General features: G+C 45.6%; 1 protein-coding gene across 17 annotated transcripts in view; it reads left to right on the forward strand.

Annotated features, from left to right (window-relative positions):
* DST (dystonin) overlaps positions 1–24,249 on the forward strand; it is a 511,627-nt gene that overhangs the window by 265,398 nt on the left and 221,980 nt on the right. For 16 of the 17 annotated variants that reach the window (XM_043450645.1, XM_043450644.1, XM_043450646.1 and 13 more), the window contains one exon: positions 18,266–18,432. In XM_043450645.1, coding sequence (XP_043306580.1) covers positions 18,266–18,432 — 167 coding nt within the window. Of the gene's footprint in view, positions 1–70; positions 1,081–18,265; positions 18,433–24,249 lie in introns of those variants that run through there. The other variant, XM_043450647.1, reaches the window with a different exon arrangement.

Here is a 24,249-nt window from a genome sequence, read left to right on the forward strand (position 1 = left end):
AGATTTGTCACATCGCCAGTGGTTCCAAAGGTTAGAGCAGACTTGGGTAGTGTAACTGCATTTCAGAAAACCGAAAGGAAAGCGAGGGTCAGAGTGTTTTTGTGCAGCAAGGCTAAGGGTTTGCCTTGGAAGCTCATCAGGATGTCATTTGACAGTGAGCAGTGATGTTTGTCTAAGAGGATTGGTGGTCAGAAATAAGCCACAGCGTCTAATGAGACCCGGGGCCGGCCGGCCGGGCGGGATGCCACGGCGTTTCTTGCGGGTGCCTTTCTCATGAGCAAGATGGCCTCACGCTGAAAAGGATGGTCATGAAGTCTGAGGAGTTAGGCTGTGTGGAGATCTGAGGAAGCCCCGGCTTTTGAAATGAGGGACACTGTGCAGCTGTGAGTTTCTGCAAATCAGATGGGGAATGTCTGTGGATGTGTCCGAGCCGAGAAAGAAGAACAGCATCTGGATCCTGCCAAAACTCCTCTGAGACCTGAAAAGTATTCTGCTGGAAGAGGAAAATACTTTAGAAGGGACCTGACCCAGAAAGCAGCAGGTGACACGGAGTCAGGAGGGCCTCGGCTTGGTGATGAAGGGAAGGGAAGCGCCCGCCCGCTCTCCGGGGGGCTGGCGTGGGAGCGGGGGGCCAGCCCCGGCCTCACTCTGCAGGCAGGGGCCCAGCCCCAGACGGCGAGCGGTCAGCGTCCCCCGGGGGGCCCTTCTCAGCACCAGGAAACCCAGGTCAGAGTCAGAAAACCAGAGGAAAGGGTTTCAGAAAGAGACGGCACCCCCTACCACGCAAAGAGGAAGGACCACTTGGATGATGTCAACACAAGAAAAAGAACATTCCAGAGAAAAACGGGTGGTTTTTCTTCAAGAAAGGCAGCCAGCTTAAGTTCCATTCACTGTGGTACAGAGAGATCACTTGAAAAAGATGGGTTTTCTGAAGGTCCATCAAAAAATGACAGTGATATTCAGGAAAAGCAAAACACGCAAAGATCTTGCCTTCAGGAAGCACACCATTTCCAGGTTGGAGAAAAGAGATGTCATTCCCTGTGTGATAGTATGTCCTTCCCTTCCAAGGACACGAAGGAGGTGAGTTTGCCCTGGAATAAGGGCTCCAGGTGCACACAGCTGCTGGAGGCCTTGCAGTTTGTCTTTTGTAGATGCTTTCTTTATGTTCATCTCTGTGAAAGCTCTTGATGTATTTCACTAGGTTGGATTGTGATTTTATTTTTTGTGATGCATTCTTTAATCATGACTTTATTTCAAACCCTTTACATTTTTGTTATTATTGGAAGACTTGGCACGTCTTTTGAATGTCTGTGTTAATGTTTCCTGTTTTTTCCAATGGTATATAGCCTTGGCAAACAATAGTTAAATAAAAAAGACAGTTTTGACAAGACAGATGTAAGGAGGAGACGCTGCAGTGATCAGTCAGTATGGGCTTGCTGATCCGTAAGTTTGATTGCTGGTACAAAAGGCAAACCCCAGTTGTCTGTGTCCATCCATAGGGACTCTCACATACCTGCTTTCAGTACCGTGTGTGTGTTTGTGTGTTGGGGGCAGCAGGCACAGATGAAACTCACCAAATCTGTTCTCTCTGATACATGAGTTCCTCCCCAGCCAAGTCTAAAATCAGAACTCACTTGGGCAGCGGGTCATAGGAATTTGCTTATGACTCAGACTGCCAGGAAGTTGCAATCTTTATTCCTAACACAGATATTTGGCATTAGACAAGGTTACTTCTCTGGGATTTTTACTTGTCTTTAAAATGTAAAATATTAATACACTTGCCTGAGAAGCACATCACCCAAGCAATGTCCTATACATGTAAGTAGTTGACAGTTGATGAGTTTTTCTTTCAGCTGTTCCTGACTTTGCCTTTTAAGAAAAAAATCCAGAAATAAGAGGTGAATGTGATACATTTACCAGTATATGTGATACATTTACATGTGCCACATTCGTGGCAAAGTCATTGTGCTGTCGGGTAGAGATTCTTTGCCCAGGGACCAGATGAGCTTTATTCAGGCCAGGGTGCTGGTCATCATTGGCTTCCGCTGGTCCTCCTGGAGCTGGCTCCCTGTTTGCATCCACCCCCATGCCTTGTCAGTGTTACGTCATGCTTTCTGTTTACATTTTACCGTGGTGACATTGAAAAAGAAAGCATCCGGTCTAGTCCGTTATCTGTGTAGGTCTGACATGGAGGTCAGTGTGAAGGAAAGCTGCTTGATTGCTGTGTGTTTATGAACGTAACCACTTGCTTTGCTCACATATGTTTTCCATCTGTTCTTGTTTTTTTTTTTTTGCACAATTTGGCTTCAAGTAAGCCTTACATGTTTTGATGAATGGAAACTTGAAATCTGTTTCTTAAGTGGTACATAAGCCTCTTTTCCCCCCTTGTGTTATCTCCGTGCCAAGGACTTTACCCCCTTCTTCCTACACTGTGTAGCTAATGATTTTTGAAACTTCAGTGGAAAATACATGTGAAAATAGGTCATAAACCTGTCAGTCAGAGTTGTTAAATATTTGTGATATGGAGGTACTTAACAAAGCTCACATCTTCTATGGGAATGCCAAATGGAATAGTCTTATTTTTTCACTTTTAAACAATTTTTATTTTATACTGGGCTGTAGTTAGTTGTCGCTCAGTCGTGTCAGACTCTTTGCGACCCCATGGACTATAGCCTACCAGGCTCCTCCTTCCAGGGGATTCTCCAGGCAAGAGTACTGGAGTGGGTTGCCATTTCCTTCTCCAGGGGATCTTCCCAACTCAGGGATCGAAGCAGGATCTCCCACCTTCCAGGCAGACGCTTTAACCTCTGAGTCAACAGGGAAGCCCACCTGTTGAGCTATTTCAGATCCTGAAAGATGATGCTGCGACAGTGCTGCCCTCAACATGCCAGCAAATGTGGAAAACTCAGCAGTGGCCCCAGGACTGGAAAAGGTCAGTTTTCATTCCAATCCCTAAGAAAGACAATCCCAAAGAATGCTCAAACTACCGCACAATTGCACTCATCTCACACACTAGTAAAGTAATGCTTAAAATTCTCCAAGCCAGGCTTCAGCAATACGTGAACCGTGAACTTCCAGATGTTCAAGCTGGTGTTAGGAAAGGCAGAGGAACCAGAGATCAAATTGCCAACATCCTCTGGGTCATTGAAAAAGCAAGAGAGTTCCAGAAAAACATCTATTTCTGCTTTATTGACTATGGCAAAGCCTTTGACTGTGTGGATCACAATAAACTGTGGAAAATTCTGAAAGAGATGGGAATACCAGACCACCTGACCTGTCTCCTGAGAAATCTGTATGCAGGTCAGGAAGCAACAGTTAGAACTGGACATGGAACAACAGACTGGTTCCAAATAGGAAAAGGAGTACATCAAGGCTGTACATTGTCACCCTGCTTATTTAACTCACATGCAGAGTACATCATGAGAAACACTGGGCTGGATGAAGCACAAGCTGGAATCAAGATTGGTGGGAGAAATATCAATAACCTCAGATATGCAGATGACACCACCCTTATGGCAGAGAGTGAAGAGGAACTAAAAGCCTCCTGAAAGTGAAAGAGGAGAGTGAAAAAGTTGGCTTAAAACTCAACATTCGGAAAACTAAGATCACGGCATCTGGTCCCATCACTTCATGGGAAATAGATGGGGAGACAGTGGAAACAGTGTCAGACTATTTTTTTGGGCTCCAAAATCACTGCAGATGGTGATTGCAGCCATGAAACTAAAAGATGCTTGCTCCTTGGAAGGAAAAGTTATGACCAACCTAGATAGCATATTAAAAAGCAGAGATATTACTTTGTCAACAAAGGTCTGTCTGGTCAGGGCTGTGGTTTTTCCAGTGGTCATGTATGGATGTGAGAGTTGGACAGTGAAGAAAGCTGAGTACCGAAGAACTGATGCTTTTGAACTGTGGTATTGGAGAAGACTCTTGAGAGTCCCTTGGACTGCAAGGAGATCCAACCAGTGTATCCTAAAGGAGATCAGTCCTGGGTGTTCATTGGAAGCACTGACACTGAAGCTGAAACTCCAATACTTTGGCCACCTCACGCAAAGAGTTGACTCATTGGAAAAGACCCTGATACTGGGAGGGTTTGGGGGCAGAGGAGAAGGGGACGACAGAGGATGAGATGGCTGGATGGCATCATTGACTCTATGGACATGAGTTTGAGTGAACTCCGGAAGTCGGTGATGGACGGGAGGCCTGGCGTGCTGCGATTCATGGGGTCGCAAAGAGTCGGACACGACTGAGCGACTGAGCTGTAATTAGTTGTTTGACAATGTTGTACATTGTCTCAGATGTACAGCAAAGTGGTTCAGTTCCACATATACCTATAACCATTCTTTTTCAGATTCTTTCCCTAAGGTTATCACAGAATATTGATCCCCTGGAGAAGGGAATGGCTACCCACTCCAGTACTCTTGCCTGGGAAATCCCATGGTCAGGGGAGCCTGGAAGGCAACAGTCCCTGGGGTTGCAGAGAGTCATGAACACCTGAGTGACTACCACGTCCAGTTTCTCACAGAATATTGAGCAGAGTTCACTGTGCTATACAGTAGGTCATTGTTAATTATCTGTTATATGTTTATTGGTGTGTATATGTTAATCCCAGTTCATAATTTATCCTACCCCCCCTTCCCCTTTGGTAACCATAAATTTGTTGTCGAAGTATCTGAGTCTGTTTCTGTTTTGTAAGCAAATTCATCTGTATAATTTTTTTAGATTCCACATATAAGTGCAATCATATGAGTTTGTCTGACTTACTGCGCTTAATATAATAATCTCTAGGTCCACACATGTTGACACAAACGGCATTATTTCACTCTTTTTTATGTGAGTAACATTCCATATTATATGTATACATGTGTATATATGTATTTATATACACCACATCTTCTGTATCCATTCATCTGTTGATGAGTGTTTAGGTTGTTCCCATGTCTTGGCTGTTGTAAACAGTGTTGCAGTGAACATTGGGTGCATGTATCTTTTCCCATTATGGTTTTCTCTGGATATATCCCCAGGCTTGGGATTCCTGGATCATATGGTAGCCCTATGTTTAGTTTTTAAAGGAACCTCCATTCCATGTTCTCCATAGTGTCTGCACCAATTTACATTCCCACCCACAGTGTAGGAGGGCTCCCTTTTCTCCACACTGTCTCCAGCATTTGTTATTTGTAGACTTTTTGATGAGGGCTAGTCCTTATTTTAGCTGAGGATTTTGATGTCTCACTTTGCTGTGGTCCAGATAAAGACTGTTCTGTGGCAAACAGAATTAGACCAACAGCTTGCTGCTCTTTGTCCCTGCGTTCTTCCCAGAACCTTGGAGGTGGACTCTGCTTAATTACCTTTGGTTAGAACTGTGCATGGCTCTTTATTTCGTATCGGATTCTCCATTTTCCATCAGAATTGGATGGACGTGAGAGCGCTCAGCCCCTTCAATGGCCTGTTAGCCAGCATTTGTTTGCAAGACATAGTCCCTTCAAAATCTTTTTCATTTCTTCTCTGTTTCAGCCATTTTTACACTCAGTTATGTGTAAGGATTGGGCTCAATGATGTTTGAAATAATCTCCAAATGGTATAGTGTACAATTCTTTGAACTTTTCTTCAGCTTAGACTTACTTTAGGCCTCTGCCTTGAACTTCCTGGTTCCTGTGATATTTGTCATTCTTGGTCTAGGTGACCAGTCGACCTCCTCTTTAATCTTTGCCCCATCAACTGACCTTGGGTGGTCCTCCAGGCTCTGGGCTTCTGAGAAGGGAGTTCAGCTGGCCCTCCTTGGGCACGTACTGGATGTAAATGTCATGACATGTTATAGCTTTGCTAGGGTAAGGAGGTATAAGTGAAAACAGAAGTATTGCAGAGTTGCATATCGCTTTGGAAGCGGAAAATGCTTTCAGACTCATTGTCTTTTGATCATTCTTAAGAACTGTATTAAAAAGAACTGTATTAAATAGGTGAAACAGACAGTTCCTCTTTTCTGGAACTAAGGAATGGAAACTCAGGTTAAATAAGATCCTTAAGGCAGCGCAGTAGATGGGGGTAGCTGAGTTAAATGATGGCTTAGCATCCCACATGAACTGTCAGAGTTCTAAAGGAGATGCTGTGAGCTTGGGGCAGAGGTTAATGTTTCTAAGCGCTGATGTTCTTTGGGGAGGGTGAGTGTTACTACCCACAGAGGCAGCTGGGGTGCAACACGTTCAGGGACAGGGCGTGATGAGCTCAGGGACCCCTTCTTTGTCTGATGCACACACTCCCTGGACTTGTGACAAGGAGCTTGCTGTTGCCCTTGAGCTGTTCCCACAAAGCTTTCTTCCTCCTTGAGTTTCACAAGTTCCATTTCTTCCCAATCTGTGATGCTGATCTCCGCAAAGATGGTTATTTTCTGTCTTTATGGGTGGTTGTTTTTCTAGCTGACCACATGTAAATGTTACCTAAGGAGCTCTTAAGCAGTAAGCTGTGGGTCCAGTGGATAAGACTCTATGCTCCCAGTTGCAGGGGACCCAGGTTCCATCCCCGGTCAGGGAACTAGATCCTGCATGCCACAAGTAAGAGTTTGCGTGTTCCAACTGAACGATCCCGCATGCTGCAACTGTGGTACAGCATAGCCACATAAATAAACTAAAAATGTATATATATAGGTGGCTGGATGTCAATTCCAGTGATTCTGGATCACTGTGGGCTGGTGACTCTGATGGTCAGGACTGTGGCCAGGGCACTTGTTTTGTTTCATGTTCTCAAGTGGCCCCTGCGGTGGGGGAGCCATCCCCGGATGAAGCCCTACCCTGGATTTAATGAGAGTATTTTCTGGTGGAACGTGAGAATACTGCATATGTTTCAGGCACCCTCTCATGCATTTCGTGAAACCACACTAAATCCTGAAAACCAGCACCACCCTCGTCTTCCCCTCATCATGTGTTTTCTGACAAGCAGTGGATCCCGGGCCGGAGGCAGGAGGTGTGAGTTCTCGCCAGGCCTTGCTGCCAGAGAGCTGTGGGCCTTGGATGCATTCTGCATTTCTCCAGGTCTCGGCTTCCCTGTTCCAGAAAGGAGGATGTGGGGCTGGATGATGACACGACTATTAATAGGCATGGTGTTTGTGGAGCCCTGCTGCATGCTTGGCACCCCCACGGGGCTGTTCAAGCATCATGAGATGGTTCTGTCGTTTGCTCCAGTTATGGACGAGGACCTGGAGCCTCGGGAGATGTGATGACTTGCTCAGGCCACTCTGCTGGGGTGAGGGAGGGCTTGGGTCTCGCTGGGATTGTCTCTAGCTGAACTCAGAGCCGCTGCCACTTACCCACTTTCTGCACCTCTTTCAATTCCTGCGAATCCGCAGATTGCAGTGCACACCCTTGTACTGTGTTTTCACCCCTCCCTCCAGCCCCTCTTCCTTGATTTCTTTCCCATTTGTTCTGGGCCTTTTATATGTGGAACCAACACCAACACATCCCATCGTTTCTTCATTACAGATGTTGGGGGTGTGGCTGTAAGCTTAGCTGCCCCGGAGGCTTTGGGGATCAGGACCATGGATATCATGGTACCCTCTGTATGTTCAGGGGACACATTCCAAGGCTCCCAGTGGACGCCTGAAACTGGGTAGTCCTCAACCCTCTCTGTATACACTGTACTTTTGCTGTACTTAAATACTTACAATGAAGTTTAGTTTGTAAATTAGGCACAGTAGGAGAGTAACTGAGTTACTGACATCACTGCTTTTGCACCTTAGAGCCGTTATTAAGATAAGAGTTCCTTGAATACACGCACTGAGAAACCACAGTCAGTTCAGTTCAGTCACTCAGTTGTGTCCGACTCTTTGCAACCCCATGGACTGCAGCACGCCAGGCCTCCCTGTCCATCACCAACTCCCAGAGTTTACTCAAACTCATGTCCATCTAGTCGGTGATGCCATCCAATTATCTCATCCTCTGTCGTCCCCTTCTCCTCCCGCCTTTAATCTTTCCCAGCATCAGGGTCTTTTCCAGTGAGTCAGTTTTTCGCATCAGGTGGCCAAACCACAATAGTCAGTCTGATGACCAAGACATTTTATGAAGTGACTAGCGGGATGATTCCTGTTGGCAGCGGGACGGACTTGGATGGGGAACGATTTTGTCTCAGTACTCAGAACGTTGTGCTGTTTTAAGACTTAAGAATGGTTTATTTCTCAAAGTTTCCATTAATATTTTCAGAATGTGCTAGACTGGGATAACTGAAGTAACAGAAAGCAGCACTGTGGATCCAGGGGGAGTTTTGTCATTTTGACGCCCCACCCTGTCACACAGCCATGTAAACTAGTTCAGACCGACCTCTTTTCACCTTCCTTTCCCTCCTTTGGTGAATTGCCATGAATAGGGCAGTGGTGTGTGGGGAGAAGCCAAGGAGGGAAGGATGGGGAGTGTGCACGGTGTACAAGTGACATTATCAGCATCTGAGCAAAGAAGGGTTGGATATTTTATTAATTGACTTCCCATTGTATCAAAACAACATAATTCAGAAGCATCTCAAAATGTTACAGTGATACATGAATAGTCAACCTCAGTTCAGTTCAGTCGCTCAGTCGTGTCCGACTCTTTGCGACCCCATGGCTGCAGCATGCCAGGCCTCCCTGTCCATCACCAACTCCTGGAGCTTGCCCAAGCTCATGTCCGTCAAGTTGGTGATGTCATCCAGCCATCTCATCCTCTGTCATCCCCTTCTCCTGCCTTCAGTATTTCCCAGCATCAAGGTCTTTTCCAATGAGTCAGTTCTTCACATCAGGTGGCCAAAGTATTGGTATTTCAGCTTCAACTTCAGTCCTTCCAGTGAATAATCAGGACTCATTTCCTTTAGGATGGACTGGTTGGATCTCCTTGCAGTCCAAGGGACTCTCAAGAATCTTCTCCAGCACCACAGTTCAAAAGCATCAATTCTTCAGTGCTCAGCTTTCTTCACAGTCCAACTCTCACACCCATACATGACCACTGGAAAAACCATAGCTTTGACTAGATGGACCTTTGTTGGCAAAGTAATGTCTGTGCTTTTTAATATGCTGTCTAGGTTGGTCATAACTTTCCTTCCAAGGAGCAAGCATCTTTTAATTTCATGGCTGCAATCACCATCTTCGGTAATTTTGGAGGCCAAGAAAATAAAGTCTGTCTCTGTTTGCATTGTTTCCCCATCTATTTGCCATGAAGTGATGGCACCAGATGCCATGATCTTAGTTTTCTGAATGTTGAGTTTTAAGCCAACTTTTTCACTCTCCTCTTTCACTTTCATCAAGAGGCTTTTTAGTTCTTCTTCACTTTCTGTCGTAACGGTGGTGTCATCTGATATCTGAGGTTATTGATGTTTCTCTCAGCAATCTTGATTCCAGCTTGTGCTTCATCCTGTCTGCCTCACTGAAATGTAATATTTATTCAGAAGTTTTTTCTTTAACCAAGTCTTCTGTGAATCTTAAGCTGCAAAATTGTACTTAGAATTCAAGGACTAGGATAAATTCTAAATATTTCTCCTTTTCTATAGTAGCTTTGCTCTATAGATTTTTAAAAATTATTTTTTTTTAATTGAAGGATAATTGCTTTACAGTGTCTTGTTGGTTTCTGCCATGCAGCAGTGCGAATCAGCCATAATTATACACACACACACACACACACACATATCCCCTCCATCTTGAGCCTCCCTTCCCCTCCCACCTCACCCCTGTAGGTTGTCAGAGTGCCGGGCCGAGCTCCCCGTGTGACACAGGAGCTTCCCCCCGGCCGTCTGTTCTGCACGTGGTCATGTGTATGTGTCAGCGTTGCTCTCAGTTCACGCCCCCACCTCCCCCCGCAAGTCCTTCTCTGTGTCTGTCTCTCTGTTTCCGTCCTGCAAATAGGTTTATCAGTGCCGTCTTTCTAGATCTTGAAAGCAAAGGTCATTTGGTTTACAGTTGACTTATCTCATTTCTAACATTTCATCTTTTTACATTAAAATGCATTTATGGGTATTTTTTAAAATTTCTAGTCTTCATTTGGATTTCATAACCAGTTTGTGAAAATTTAGTTCTAAAATAATTGCATAGAATGTGGCTGTGTATCAGCATTAAAATGCTTCTGTCTTTTCTGTTAAATGAAGGACACGTCAAATTTTCAGATCCTTAGCTGTACAAGGGGAAGAGTTAAATCTTATGTTAATTTCTCCTGTATTTGAATAAGAAATAAGTGAGCATTTGCTCAAGGTGACCCATTAATGTAGAGCATCATCACTTGAATTTTATCATCTTTCATTTTATTTTGCTTTAATCCTCTATTTACCTCTTCCTTTTAGGGAGGCAGTTTTTTAACGAGATACAATTTTCAAAATACATGTGCCCTCTTTGCAGTTAAGAATATTTTGCGGAGCCTTTTCACACATTTTTGAAACTTGGAAGCACACACTAAAAATGTGTTGATTACATTGGTTTCTGCCAAAATAGTTGAAACATCATTGAAGAGATTGTCTTTGAAAGCAAACATCCTGGCTTGGAAATGTTTGTGTGTTTTGACACATTCAATATGGAATTTGCTTTTGCCTGACTGGAGTGTCCAGCAGTGTGACTAAAAAATTGTTAGGAATAACCCGCAGTCTGGTGCAGTCACTTCTGGTCATGGGGGGCAGGCACCGTTCTGAACCGTGAGGATGTGTGTGTGTGTGTGTATGTGTGTGTCTTGATGAGAGGAAGCTGAGGCCCAGGAAGCCGTGGGGTGGGGATGGAACACAGGTCCCTCCATGGCTCTGTACTACCTTTCCTCCCGAGGATCAGCTTTCACTCTTGAGATCATTGTGTTAACAGAGGTGGGAGCATCCTGAGATCAACCTTTTCCAGCCTCCTGCTTTCCTCCTTGGAAATACCTGAACTCTCTCAATTAGAGTATAAACTCTGTTGTAGATTTCAACACAAATATGTGAAGGAACTGAAATTCCTTGGATGGTGCTCGTGTCCAGCTGTCTGAACCAGTAGGGATTTGGGTTCTGCAGGGAAGAACGTTTGACAACTGCCTTTCCCATACCCACCGTGTGTCCCTTATGTCAGCTTTTGCTTCTATAATGTGAGCTGGTTTCTCAGTAGATAAAACTCAGTGTCACTGTCGATTTGGTGTAGCAGAGGAAAGGGGACTTAGCTCTTAAGTCAGAAGACTTAAATGTTTTTTCTAATTAAAAATTTTCTTTATTGAAGTCTAGTTGATTTACACTGTTGTGTTAATTTCTGCAGTATAGCAAAGTATTCAGTTATGTGTGTGTGTGTGTGTGTGTGTGTGTGTGTATATGTATATGCAGACACATCCTTTTTTATGTTCTTTTGCATTATAGTCTATCTCAGGATCCTGAATATGGTTCCCTGTATAGTGCTGTGGGACCTTGTTCATCCCTCCTGTATATGATAGTTTGTATCTGCTATTCCCAAACTCCGCCCCCCCCAGCCACCTTGGAAACCACCAGGTTCTCTCTGTGGGTCTGTGATGTTTCACAGATGTGTTCATTTGTGTCGTATTTCAGAGTCCACATATCAGTCTTACCATGTGGAATTTGTCTTTCTCTTTCTGAGGTGTCTCACTTTCTGTGATAATCTCTAGTTGTATCCATGTTGCTGCAAATGGTGTTATTTTTTCTTTTTTTATGGCTGAATAACATTCCGATGTATATATGTGCCACGTCTTCTATATGCGTTCATCTGCTGATGGACATTCAGGTTTTCTCCATGCCTTGGCTATTGTGAACAGCACTGCTGTGAACACAGAGGTGTGTGTATCTTTTCGAGTTACCGTTTTGCCTGGATATATGCCTAGGAGTGGGATTGCTGGATCATACGGTGATTCTATGTTTAGTGTTTTGAGAAACCTCTGTACTGTTTCTTATATAGTGGCCGCACCGACTTAGGTTCTCACCAGCGCTGTAGGAGGTTCCCTTCTCTCCACACCCTCTCCAGCATTTGTTATCTAGAGTTTTTAGTGATGGCCACTCTGACCAGTGTGAGTGTAGTGTAGTGTTAGTTGATCGGTCGTGCCCGACTCTTTGTGACCCCATGGACTGTAGCCCGCCAGGCTCCTCTGTCCATGGGTTCTCCAGGCAGCAGTACTGGAGTGGGTTGCCATTTCCTCCTCCACCATGATCCTAAACCCTTAACCACAGTCTGGTGGAGATGGCTCCCCAGCACTGAGTGAGCACCCACGGGGCTTGCTGACCCGGAGGAAAGATCAGTCTGAGTTGGCAGGATAGGTGTCTATTCTAAGCGTGAAGGAGAGAGTTCACTCTCCCCCTGCAGGTCCTGCGCTGGAATTTGGGAGCCTCAGGGCCATGCCTCGGGCCCTCCTGGCCAGCCTGCTGAGACCCTGGACACGTCCCCGAGCCCCCTGTGCCCTCAGCTTTTCACCAGTGAAGCCAGGGGCTGACAGCGGGCTCTGGGGTCTTCCAGTTCGAGTTCCCTGGATTCCTTAATCCTTTCCTGTAGTCATAGCTTCTCTAAGTTACATTTCTTAGTCCTCTCAGCCTTGGAGATGTTGCCTTTCTGCTGTTACACGTCTGGCTATTTAACCTTTTCATGAATTGTAATTATTTTTTAAAAATTTAAAAATTGCATTTGCCTGGGCTCGAATTAAATCCAGTAAAACTGTGACTAGTCTCCCGGGGAGTGTGTGAGTCAGCTTTGGAAATTGGCCCTTGGTGTGCCCTCCCTTCCCACATGCCAGAACTATGACAGCATAGTGGTAAAAAGCGGGTGTGGCTGCCGCCCGGTCTTCTCGTGGCGTTTGACTTTGCTCAGAGGGCTGAGGCTGGCAGCCTCAGCTGACCAGCACGGGAGGCTTGGCCCTCCCCGCCTGCCCCCGTCCGCCGGGAGGGAGGTCAGAGTGACCTCTCCGATGGGTGTCGGCTTCTTTTCTCGCATTGAAAAGACATTTCAAGACTACATCCCGGGTTAAGTTTATGACATTGTTTTACAGAAATAAGGTGACACTTGGGTAACGTTGGAATGAGTAATCTCTAGGCCTGGGTTCACTACCGGGCACTCCTAGACAGTGGCTGGGGGGTGTGGCAGTTATTGTGAAGTGACATTAGTTGGAAACCTTTTATTTCCTAAGGTGACAAGGGTTACATGGTAGGCTAAAACTCATTCATCCCCAGTGCAAACATGACACTTCTTCTGCTGCTTCCTCCCTCCCCATCCTTCCCCACCCCTCCCCACCCCACTCCACCCCTCCCCCCCTTCCCCATCCCTCCTCTCCCCTCCCCTGCCCCCTCTCCTGTCTCCCCTCCTGCAGTTCTTCCGCCCCTTCCTCCTGCAGGTAACTGAGCACTTCAATCTGTGTTGAGCCGTCTGGGGGGCAGGGATGCTCCAGGGGAGAAGCGGCCTGAGCAGAGCCCCTGCGGAGAGAGGGCTTGTGGCCCGCAGGGTCTGGTGCCTGTGGTTTGACCGTGGAACAGAAGGAGAATGGCCTGGGCCTGGGCAGGCCGGCCAAGACTGACGTGGATGGATGTGTCGATGGGATGAGGGGCCATGTGGTGCACGCAGCCTGTTTCTCGCCAGACACTGGGGGTTGGTTCCAGAGGTGGGAGGCTCTCCTGAGCCCGGTGTTGCTCTAGGTTGGTCATGGCTGTGTCTTAAGAGGGGTTGATGCTGACACGCGAGCCTGGAGTTGGTGGTCTTGAGTAAAGCTGGTTGCTTCTGCTCCCCACAGCCCGGGGGCAGCTCGCGCCCCCCGGGGTCCGCTGCTGTCTCTCCAGGGCCCGGGAAGCGTGTAGGTGCGCAGCTTTGGCGGCACTGACCCTCGGCGGTGACCGCCGCGCTCAGCCCCTGACCCCTCTCCCCCCTCCTGGGAGCAGAGTCACGAGCGCAGACCCCTCTGTGGGTCTGCTCACCCCTTCTCACTTTCCATGGAGTGACTGGGACAGAAGCCGAGACTCAGTAGGCTGAGGAGTAAAGATACCGGTTAGAAAGCGCTCCTTAAGAAGAGGGAGGTGTTGCTGAGTGCAGAGGAAGCCGGGTTTATGAAGGTTATTCGTTTTTACTCATTTTAGGACGGAAGAGACTTGGGCATTGTACATACTGAGAGCACAGACCCAGGGGGATCCCCTCACAGAGACCCGGGGTGACCGGCCAGGGCCCTCACGTCTGTCCCTTTTCTCTGTAAAGATGATGAAAAGTGATGGCAGACACAGTAGGCGAGCAGGTGGGGTAGGCGTCCCACCGCATGGTGAAGAGTTGGCAGACATCCTTAGGGATGGAAACACTGGCCTTTTAGGATGCTGAGGAGGGAAGGTGGGTTTCCTGGAGCCCCAGCCGAGAACAGAGCAGGGATTCGAGGAGGCGGACATCCCCACAGAGGAGACAGACCTCCTGGATCGGGGCTGAGGCTCCACGTCTGGGTGGCCACAGGGTGAGGACGGTGAGGAAGGTGAGGACAGCGGGTGAAGTGAGGGATCCCGGGGTGGAGACAAGCGGGAGGAGGTGGCGAAGCCAGCGGAGGCCTCAGAGAAGCGGCAGAGTCGGGCTGGTGGAGGACCACGCGGTGTTTGCTGAGCCTGTGGTCGGTCCAGCTGGAGCTGAGGAGCGAAAGTGCTAGAAAATAGCTGTTGCTGTTGAAAGTCACAGACTTGCAGTGGACTGGATCAGGTTCAAGGTAACGAGATCCAGCTGAAGGTATGTGGCTGGTCGGCGTGGCGGGAAGGCTGAGGCCTGTGAGGATGGGTCCCTGGATGCAGATACTAGATGCTGGGAGCACCGGTCGTCTTGAGGACAGGAAGGAGATGGTGGCACAAGAGTGACCAGATGTGCAAAGGTGAGGTCTTTGTGCTGCGGATACTGACCTTCGAGCTGCTGCTTTCCATCATCCGGGGAGGCGGGAAGCGTGCCCTGCCCCTGTGCCTGCTGCTTCCAGGACTTAACGCGCTGCGGGGTGTGGTGCAGGGGGGCTGGGGTTCAATGGGAAGGCCGAAGCAGGCTGGTGGAGGTGAGCAGATTTTGTTTCCTGCAGAGTAGATGCTTCTGGAAAGTTGCGAGTGGAGGCAGGCTGGGTCCAGGGAGAGGAAGCAAAGATGAAAGAAGGTCCAAGAGGCTCCGTGGGAGGAAGCACGTGCCCTCCAGTGGCGGCCGGCAGTGACTCGGAGGAGAGTCCTGCAGGCTTCCAGTGGCCAGGAGCAGCTCTGGTCTGAAACATCTTCTTTGTGTTGGATGGTGGCTGGCAGGTCGCTGGCGAGAGGCCAGAAGCAACAAGTACTGCTCATCAAGTGGTGGGAGAAGCTGACGTCTGTAGAGGTTTCTACCTGCAGGCTCCGGGCTGAGCACTTAATGTAGATCATCTTGTCTAAACTTTGGAAAGATGTTATTATATCATCATTTATGTTTTAAAAATGAGAAAGATGGGTTTTAGGGAGATGATGTGAATAGCTCTAGGTCTTTTCTTTGAATTAAAGTAGAGTTAATTTACAATGCTGCCTCGATTTCCAGCATACAGCAAAGTGATTCATTTATACATATATGTATATATTCTTTTTCGTATTTTTTTCCAGCACAGATTACTGCAAGATATTATATCCAGACCCCTGTAGGTCCTTGTTATTTAACTCTTTTATATATAGTAGCATGTGTATGTTAATCCTAACCTAATTTATTGCTCCCCCCACGTTGCCCCTTGGGTGACCATAAGTTTGTTTTCTAAGTCTGTGAGTCTTTTTCTGTTTTCTAAATAAATTCGTCTGTATCATTTTTTAAGAGTCCACATATCAGTGATACCATATGATATTTGTCTTTCTCTGTCTTCACGTAGTTTGGTCATCTCTAGATGTGCCCACGTTAAGCAGCTCTGGGTCTTAATCCTGTTAGCAGTTGCAGTTGGGATTTGAGCCCCAACAGCAGGAGCTGAAACCTCCTGTGATCTCTGTGTGCCTCCAGGATTTGGAGGAAGAGGCCTGTTCCTTCCTAGAATCCTGCCTGGCCTGCCCTTGCTGGGGAGGAGTCAGGTTGATTTGCCGATTTTACATTAGGAGTCATGAGTGGCAACTTCAGATTTACAGTGTTTAGCATTTGGTTTACTTTTCTTTTTAATTTTTTTGTACCATATCATAGTTAGATATACCTAGGTTGATAGAAAAGTTAGATACACCTACGTAGGCAATGGTGAGTGGTAACAGTATATCTAAAAATGCTTAACTTCCCAGTGGGAATAATAGTTAATTGGAAATTGAATGAGAAGATGAAAGACTTAGCTTATTAGTGGTCTTTGATATGTTAAAATTTGGTTCGTAACATATTTGAATATCCCCCTTACAACTATAGCTTTTAAACTAGTGTCTGCATGTGCAGTGGTCTGATACCATGTCTGTGAGCCTAATAGGCTCCTGGCTGATGTTCAGCCACTTTCAGGCCTGTGAACGCTTCTTCCTTAATATCTTTCCCTGGATGTCTGGGCAGCACTGTAGCCGGTTAAACACCCTGTGGTTGACTCCTTGTTAATAGGCAGTTACCTTTGGCAGTGGACTGGACTGGAACATTCTTGACCCTGCAGAAATCAGTCCCTGCCTCTACCCAGCTATTGCCCTTTTCTTATACTGCTATAAATACTACCCTGTGTCCTCAGGTTTTCCAGAAACAGCTAGTTTCACATGTACGTGCATAGATCTTTTAAACATTTTATTGACGTGTACACAGTGCTGTGTTCATTTCCGCTTCACAGCAGAGTAGCTTCGTTACACGTTTGTGTCTGCAGTCTTCTTCATCTTCTTTTCCACTCTGGTTTATGGCAGGATCCTGATTCTGCTTCCCTGTGCCGTGCAGCAGGACCCTGTTGGTTTCCATCCTGTGTGTGATAGTTCGCATCTGCCGGTCCCGCACGCCCGCATCCCTCTCCCACTGCCCTCCCCCGGCAGCCACACGCCTGTTCTCTGTGTCCGGGACTCTGTTTCTGTTTCATAGAAAGGTTCATCTGTGCCGTATTTGAGGTTCCACGTAAACGTGTCAGTGTGGTCATCTCTAGGTCCGTCCATGTTGTTGCAAGTGGCGTTATTCCATTCCTTTGTATATTCCAGTGAATATATGCACCACATCTTTATCCGTTCATCTTTCTAGACTGAAGGGCTTCTTCTTTTTTTTTTTTTTTTGCATTTTTAATTAATTAATTAATTTTTTTTCATTAGTTGGAGGCTAATCACTTCACAGCATTTCAGTGGGTTTTGTCGTACATTGATATGAATCAGCCATAGAGTCCGGGTTTCTAAGCTTTCTGCTGTCAGTTTCCTGCTTGCCTGTGTGAACCTCTGCCTGTGTGTCGTTTTCACAGTCTCAGCCTCTCAGACTTCAGACTGAAGAGACTCTTAAATAGTTCCTGCTTCTGCCTGCTCCCCCCCGTTTTATAGAAGAGGATGCTGGGCTCACAGGCCTGAAAGGATGTCCCTGAGCCAGGGGACCGGTGGCCAGCTCTCAAGGCCGGTCGGGACTTGAGGGGTTTTCCTTCCCGTGTGGGATGACCCCCCACCCCGCCCCGCCCCACCGCCTTCCTTCCCATCTGACCCTGATCCCCGCCTGTCCTGACCCCCCAGCTTGGCGTCCCCACTGACTGAGGGAACAGCTGTCTGCTGGTGTTAATCCCGGCTTGGGAGTCACTGTCTGACCCCTGCCGGAGTCCCTTGGTGCCTTAATGTCATTATCAGCAGGTTAAATAGGACCCTTATCAAAGGGCGACTTGAGCGAATGGAGATCATGTCAACTGGTGACTTTTATTATCGTTCAGTGGAAGAGATTTTTTTAAAAAAATAAGGCAAACAAAGTATAGGGAAAAATTATTTGATGAAAATTTCCCATTGGGTAAACTGAACAAAGCTTCATGAGAAAATCAGAAAGACTTCTGGCCAAATAGTTAAGCAGTGTGGTTAGTTGGAGAGGGGGCTGTTCTCCTTTTCTTTACACAGGATACCTGCTGGATCAGGTTCCGCTCTGCATGTGAGTAACATAGATTAATTTGTAGGTTCTACTGTGACTCATTTGAACTTGGAAAAATGTGTGCTTAAGTTGTTTGAACAGATCTGATTAGTAAAAAGGAATGGAGACTTCTCAGCGCTGGGACATTCTGGTATGAGAAAAAAATGAAACGAGTGGGTTAAATCTTACTTTTCTATCTGCTAATCTCTTTGAAACTCAGGTTCCCTCCGTGGAGATGGGGGAAACATTGCCATCTTACAAGTGAGAGGAGCATTAAGTAATAAGTGCTTGGCACATAGTAGGTTCTTAATCTGTTGTAGCTTCCTTCCTTCCTAATGGTTTACCATTTTCGGTTCCGTTTAGATATCTGATATCCATGTTACTGGTGAGTCAGAAGACATGTCAGCAAAAGAGAGACTGTTACTGTGGACGCAGCAGGCCACGGAGGGTTACGCGGGGATTCGGTGTGAAAATTTCACCACCTGCTGGAGAGATGGGAAATTATTTAATGCCATCATTCATAAATACAGGTATGAAATTTGAGTTTTCCTGCCCTTTGATAAATCTAAGTGTTTCTTTCATTTCCAATTTTTTTTTTAACAGCAACTACCTTGGCACTTATTAGTTGTCAGAAAGCTTCACAATCGGTTTTGTGAAAAGAAAATAAAGCAAGATTTTGGTTTGTTTTCTCTGCAAAGTTGTTGAATTTCTGAAACGTAAAGGATCATTTGCTTTATAAAAAGGTCAGCTTGCCACATGGTATTCCCGAGATCTGACCTCAAAAGCTTCTCAAGTTTTACCATCCACAGAATCTTTATTTGTAACCAAGACCCGTCTATTGTTATCCATCTAAAGCTTCTTCAGTAGTTTATAGCAAAGTGAGAGAAGTTGAACCAAAACAGCCATCATGGATCTTCCCTTTTAAATACACTCATCAACCTTTAGAAACACTTGATTCTGCCCAAAGTGTCTTAAAACCCAAGAATACTGGAGTGGGTAGCCAATCCCTTATCCAGTGGATCTTCCTGACCCAGGAATCTAACTGCATTGCAGGTGGATCCTTTACCAGCTGAGCTATCAGGGAAGCCCCTTGATTCTGCAAAGGTGTCTTAATTATTGTCTGGAGCAGGTGGCAGAGAGGAACAAGCTTGTTTATTTCCAGGAAAACCATACGCTTATCATCTTTCAGCTGTTTTGAGAAAGCTTGTACCCTTGAAGCAAGCTTCAAACCCTCTTCAGCAAAAACCTCTAGTTGATGAATTAAATCTTGGTAAGTTTTTAGTGGCCCCTAGTAAATAAACACAGAGAATATGCCATACTGGGCATGTTCCATCCATATTGAACAATCTCATTCTCCTGATCCTCCCACTTCTCAGTCTTAGAGTTGGCATTGCTCATCTCGCAGAGGTTAGCAAACCCAGTTTGAGTCCAAGCTTTGCTATCTGGTCTTGCTTCTCGGAGTCAGGCCTGTCTGGCTGTAATGATCTCAGGTTTGCGCTGTTCTTCACTGGCTTTGGAAATGAAAGGGAGCTGTACTTCTCCCCTCGTTTTCCTTCAAACCCATCACTGATTTCTCTGAGCAGTGTTGACATGCCACTGCTTTGGGATTCCCAGGCTTCACGGAATACATCTAGATTTTCTTTAGCGATTTTACTAGATGGATGCATTGTCGAAGTTTCAGCAGCGGAAATGATCTGTTGGCCGGTCAGCCTGAAATGTCTCCTCTGCATGTAGACAGGTCATTTCAAGAGGTTCTGTCCCACATGTGTGCCTCAACAATCGGCAGGTCTTTGAGAAAACATTTTTATAGTTCAGCTTTCTCATTCTTCACAATATATAGCATCATTTTATAATTAATAAAATAAAACCGGGCTTCCCTGGTAGCCCTGTGGTAAAGAATCCATCTGCAGGAGGCATGGGTTCGATCTGGGAGCAACTAAGCCCGGGGGCCACAACCCCCGAGCCTGCTCTCTGGAGCCCCCGCAACTACCGAGCCCGCACTCCGGAGCCTAGGGCTGCAACTCCTGAGCTCATGAGCTGCGGCTGCTGAAGGCCGTGTGCCCAGAGCCTGTGTTCCGCAACAGGAGAAGCCACTGAAATGAGCAGCCTTCATCGCACACCTGGAGAAAAGCTCACACGCAGTACGAAGACCCAGCGGAGCCAGAATAAATACATAAATATAGATAAAGTGATCAGGAAAGAAAACATTACAACCTGTACAAATAAATTTGTACATTAATGATAGGATTATCATTATACTATATACTGGTTCCCAACAGATTCTCTAGGATGGCAAAGCCAGAACAAATAAGGGTTTAGCATATACCCTATTGTTTCTGCTTCCCATCTGAACAGTGTAATATGGTCACAGAATGTTAGAACCAGGGGGAATCCTGACTCCCCGAGTGGTCCAGTGGTTAGGACTCCGTGCTGCCAATGCACAGGCTCAGGTTCAGTCCCAGGTCAGGAAACGAAGATCCCACCTGCAGGAATCCTGAAAGACTTTGTTGTGCCCACGTATTTTATGTATCAAGAAATGTGGCTCAGAGAAGGACTTACCCAGCATCTCTCAGCTAAACTGTGTCAGTTACCACAAGCTACACATTCTTCTGACAACAAACAACTCTTCTATCAATTAACACACCTTTTACTGGAGAGAAGCCTGGATTAGGCAAGACTGATATAATGAGTAAAGTGTCTATATCAGTGAAAATGATATCTTGAGTCTTAATGGTGCATGTGCATGCTAAAACATTAGAAAATACAGACAGTGGAAGAAAAAACCACATTTCCACTGTCCAGAGGTCATCACTCAGACACACAGAGCTATGGTATGTGGTATGTCTTTGAATTTTGTCAGTGACCTAGCGGACAGTAAGCTCTGGTATGTAGACTCTACAGGTGGAGGGCCGAGGTTGTGTACTTACAGCACTGATTAGTGAGGTCAGGGTTCAGACGAAGCCTCGTCAGTTTCTACGTCACAGCCTCCTCACCTAGTAACTCCAGTGCATAGGTGGGTTTAATGATGGCCACCTTTGGGGTGGTAGACAGTGTCCTGGTGAGAATTGCTGGGTCTGAATTAACACTGACGTGGCACCTACTAAGGGCAGGGCGCTATCCGGAGCAGCTTACGTGTGTTCATTCACTCAGTTCTGACAGCATCCGTAAGAAGGTCGTCCTCCCGGGTTACACCCAGGAGCAGACCAGAGTACATACCTGCTTCAGGTCACACAACCGGTGAGTGTCGGGCTAGGGACTCAAACCCCAGTGCCCAGCGGCTGTTCTTGTTCCTACAAGGCACACCACTGTTGCCTTATGAGAAGTGAAACCCACAGAAATTCCTTACTGAAAGCAATGTAACTCTTGCTTTCAGTTATTTTTCTTAGTTTTGCAAGGAGTTTGTCATGCTTTTGAAGAGCTGAGTATCTTCCTGTGACAGTAAGTCCAAACTCTAACTCACTGAACTGACAAAGTTACTTGGAAATAAAAGAATAACTATATGGAGCAGTTAATATCCGGCTAACTGTCTGCCAGTGAGGCATTCTGTTAGATGCTTCCTCTATGTTGTCGCATGCATACCTTCCTCCAGCTCTGGGAGGAGCTGCCGTCGCCCACGTTACAGATGGGCACCCTCTGGTTTGCCAAGGTCACGGCGCTGCCGAGATGCAGGGTGTGAGTCCCACCTGGGCTGCTTGCCTGGCACCCCACCCCATTCTCCCCTTTCCCTTTTCCTACTGCTCTTCTCTCCCTCTTTTTACTTTGAAGACTTTGAGGTCTGTAACACTGTACCATTTCCCATGGATCCACACCCAGGAGCCCCTTTAAACCCTGTCAGCCTGCCTCCTTTACAGGACAGCATTTCAGTAGATGTGGGTGTCGGTTGCTGAGTTAGGAAGAAAAACCTGGATTGACTTGCCAGCTCTTGTCCGGAATAAAGCACAGCTCTCCTTGAGGACCCTGCTGCCAGAGGGTTTTGTGGTGATCACGACACTGCGATGGTCACGCTGTGTGTCCCGTGTGACTTAGAACCCAGGCCCTTGGAAGGCTGGACCCACTCTGTATGTGAGTGGAAAGGCCTTCGTAGCCTTTGGATGACAGCATGGGGGTGGTTACACCAGAAGGTGGGTGTCAGGGTGCGTTTTGAGGCTGTGCCCTGCTTGGAAGTTTTTCAGGTAGAAGCAAAGCATTTGTAAGCCAGCTCTTCTTCTAAAATGACTGACGTTTAAGAGCCACAGTCTGCAGGCATTGTCTCTTCAAATACTTACGATTTGAATACAAATCGGTGTATACCTGCTGTGCCTTTTTCCCCTTGGTACTCAAATAAGTCACTGCCCTGTTTATGTTTCAGAGCTCACCTTGCTTGAGGAGAGGATTTCACTCTCCTGAACATGATTCGTTGTGAACTTTTGTGTCGGCCGAGTAATCATTTTAGAACATTGCTTAGCTTTAGCTTTTTTCCCGCTTCTTGTTTAATTGACGTACAGTTGATTTACAGTGCTGCATTAGTTTCTGGTGTAAAGTGAAGTGGTTCAGTAACCTGTTCTTTCTCAGGTTCTTTTCCCTTTGGGCTGTGACGGATGATTGAGTATAGTCTGTGTTGCTCAGTAGGTCCTTGTTGCTTGTCTGTTTTGCGTGTAGTGGTGTGTTCAGCCTTGACTTGGAACTCAATTCCCTCATATGTGTTGTGTTCCCTTATTAGAATTCATGGTAAAAATACTGTCTGGTTTAAATGGTTACAAGATTTTTTTGTTGCTGGTGTCAAGTTATCCTGCGCCTAGATCATTACTGTGGTTTCTTTAACTAGAAGAAACCTTTCACCTGTAGAACTGTATTTTTTTTTTGAATCCTTGGGCCTTTCTTTTTTCTTAAAAAATAGTAGCAAAAAAAAAAAAAATTGCGTACCTTTTCCCTAGTCCGTGTAATAATTAAGCAGATGGTGTTGATTTATACATGGTTTTCATTGTTGATTGTCTTGATTTACTCAAGACAAAAGAGACAAAGTTATAAACAATTAAGAAATCACTGTTAGGTTTTTGGCTATTGGGCAGAAATAATCACATTTATAGAGTTGTGTTTTAACAGTTGTTTTCCCCATGATAATTATCCTCTTAAATTTTATGATGTATTTATTTGGATTCGCTGTGGGAACACACCCACTTAATTGGGCTTTTTGGACTTTTTTAGATACAAATTTTATTATGTGCATGGATTTTATTTGACTTCTGTAACAAAAATTATCTGAGGTGGCACATGGGTTGGGTTTCTTCTCAGATACCAAGCCTAATCTTATAGAATCCTTTGTTGAGAAGGACCTTAGGTGGGAGTGAGGGCTTTGCAGGAAACCTCCTGATCAGGGCAGTGGGTGGAGAGAGAGGTGTGGAACCCTGAGGTGCCAGGGGCGCCTGGATAGAGTGCAGGTTTCCCTGGAGCTGAGAAGGGAATAGCTAGTGTTCATCAAATAAGAATAGATCAGTATTATTTGACATAACTGATTTAGTAAGGTTTTCGTGTATGATTGTGCCCTTGTATCCACTGGGGGTTCTCCCACAGATACCAAAATCTGTGAATGCTTCCACCGTGCAGTGTTTGTATATAACGTCACGTGTCCTCTGTATACTTTGAGTCATCTCTAAGTTACTTCTAATACCTAAAACAATGGAAGTGCTCTGTACGTAGTGGCCAGCACACAGCAAAACTCATTTTGCTTTTCGGAACTTTCTAGAATTTTTTTCAAATATTTTTAATCTGTGGTTAGTTGAATTTGAGGATGCAGAAACCACAGGTACAGAGGGCTAACTGTATATAATGTCATCTAAAGATTCCAGAATAGGACCTGAAATGAGAGGAGTAATAGCATCGTTCAGATTCCATATACATGTGAATGTCAATAGTTGTGAGTCAAGCACATTAATTTGAATTGTCTAGCATATTTCTATTAGTGTCCCTCATAGAATATGACTTTTAAAAGTGGAGAGTGTGTTTGTTAACCCTGGTAAGCAGTATTTTAATAACAATTCATTTATTCCTAAAGTTCCATAGAAACTTAATTTTCTAAAATTCTGTTTCTTGAAACAGAATTATATGAAATAAGTAGTAATAAATAATATTATTAAATAAAAACAAAGATAAATTTATGTAATAAGACTGATTTATAGTTTTTAGGAGATAAAAATGCTTTATAAAGGTGAAAAGAAAGTAGCTATCATATAGTGGGTACCCAGGAATTAGATGCAGGATGTTGAACAGGTAATAGTTCCTGTCCTGCCTATTTTTTAGTATTTAGTATTTTAGTATTAGTAGCTTTCAAAATTGTCACAGTCCTGTGAAATAGATGGTACCGTTTCTAC

Source organism: Cervus canadensis, chromosome 28 (genome assembly GCF_019320065.1).
Source record: "Cervus canadensis isolate Bull #8, Minnesota chromosome 28, ASM1932006v1, whole genome shotgun sequence".
Taxonomy (NCBI): domain Eukaryota; kingdom Metazoa; phylum Chordata; class Mammalia; order Artiodactyla; family Cervidae; genus Cervus; species Cervus canadensis.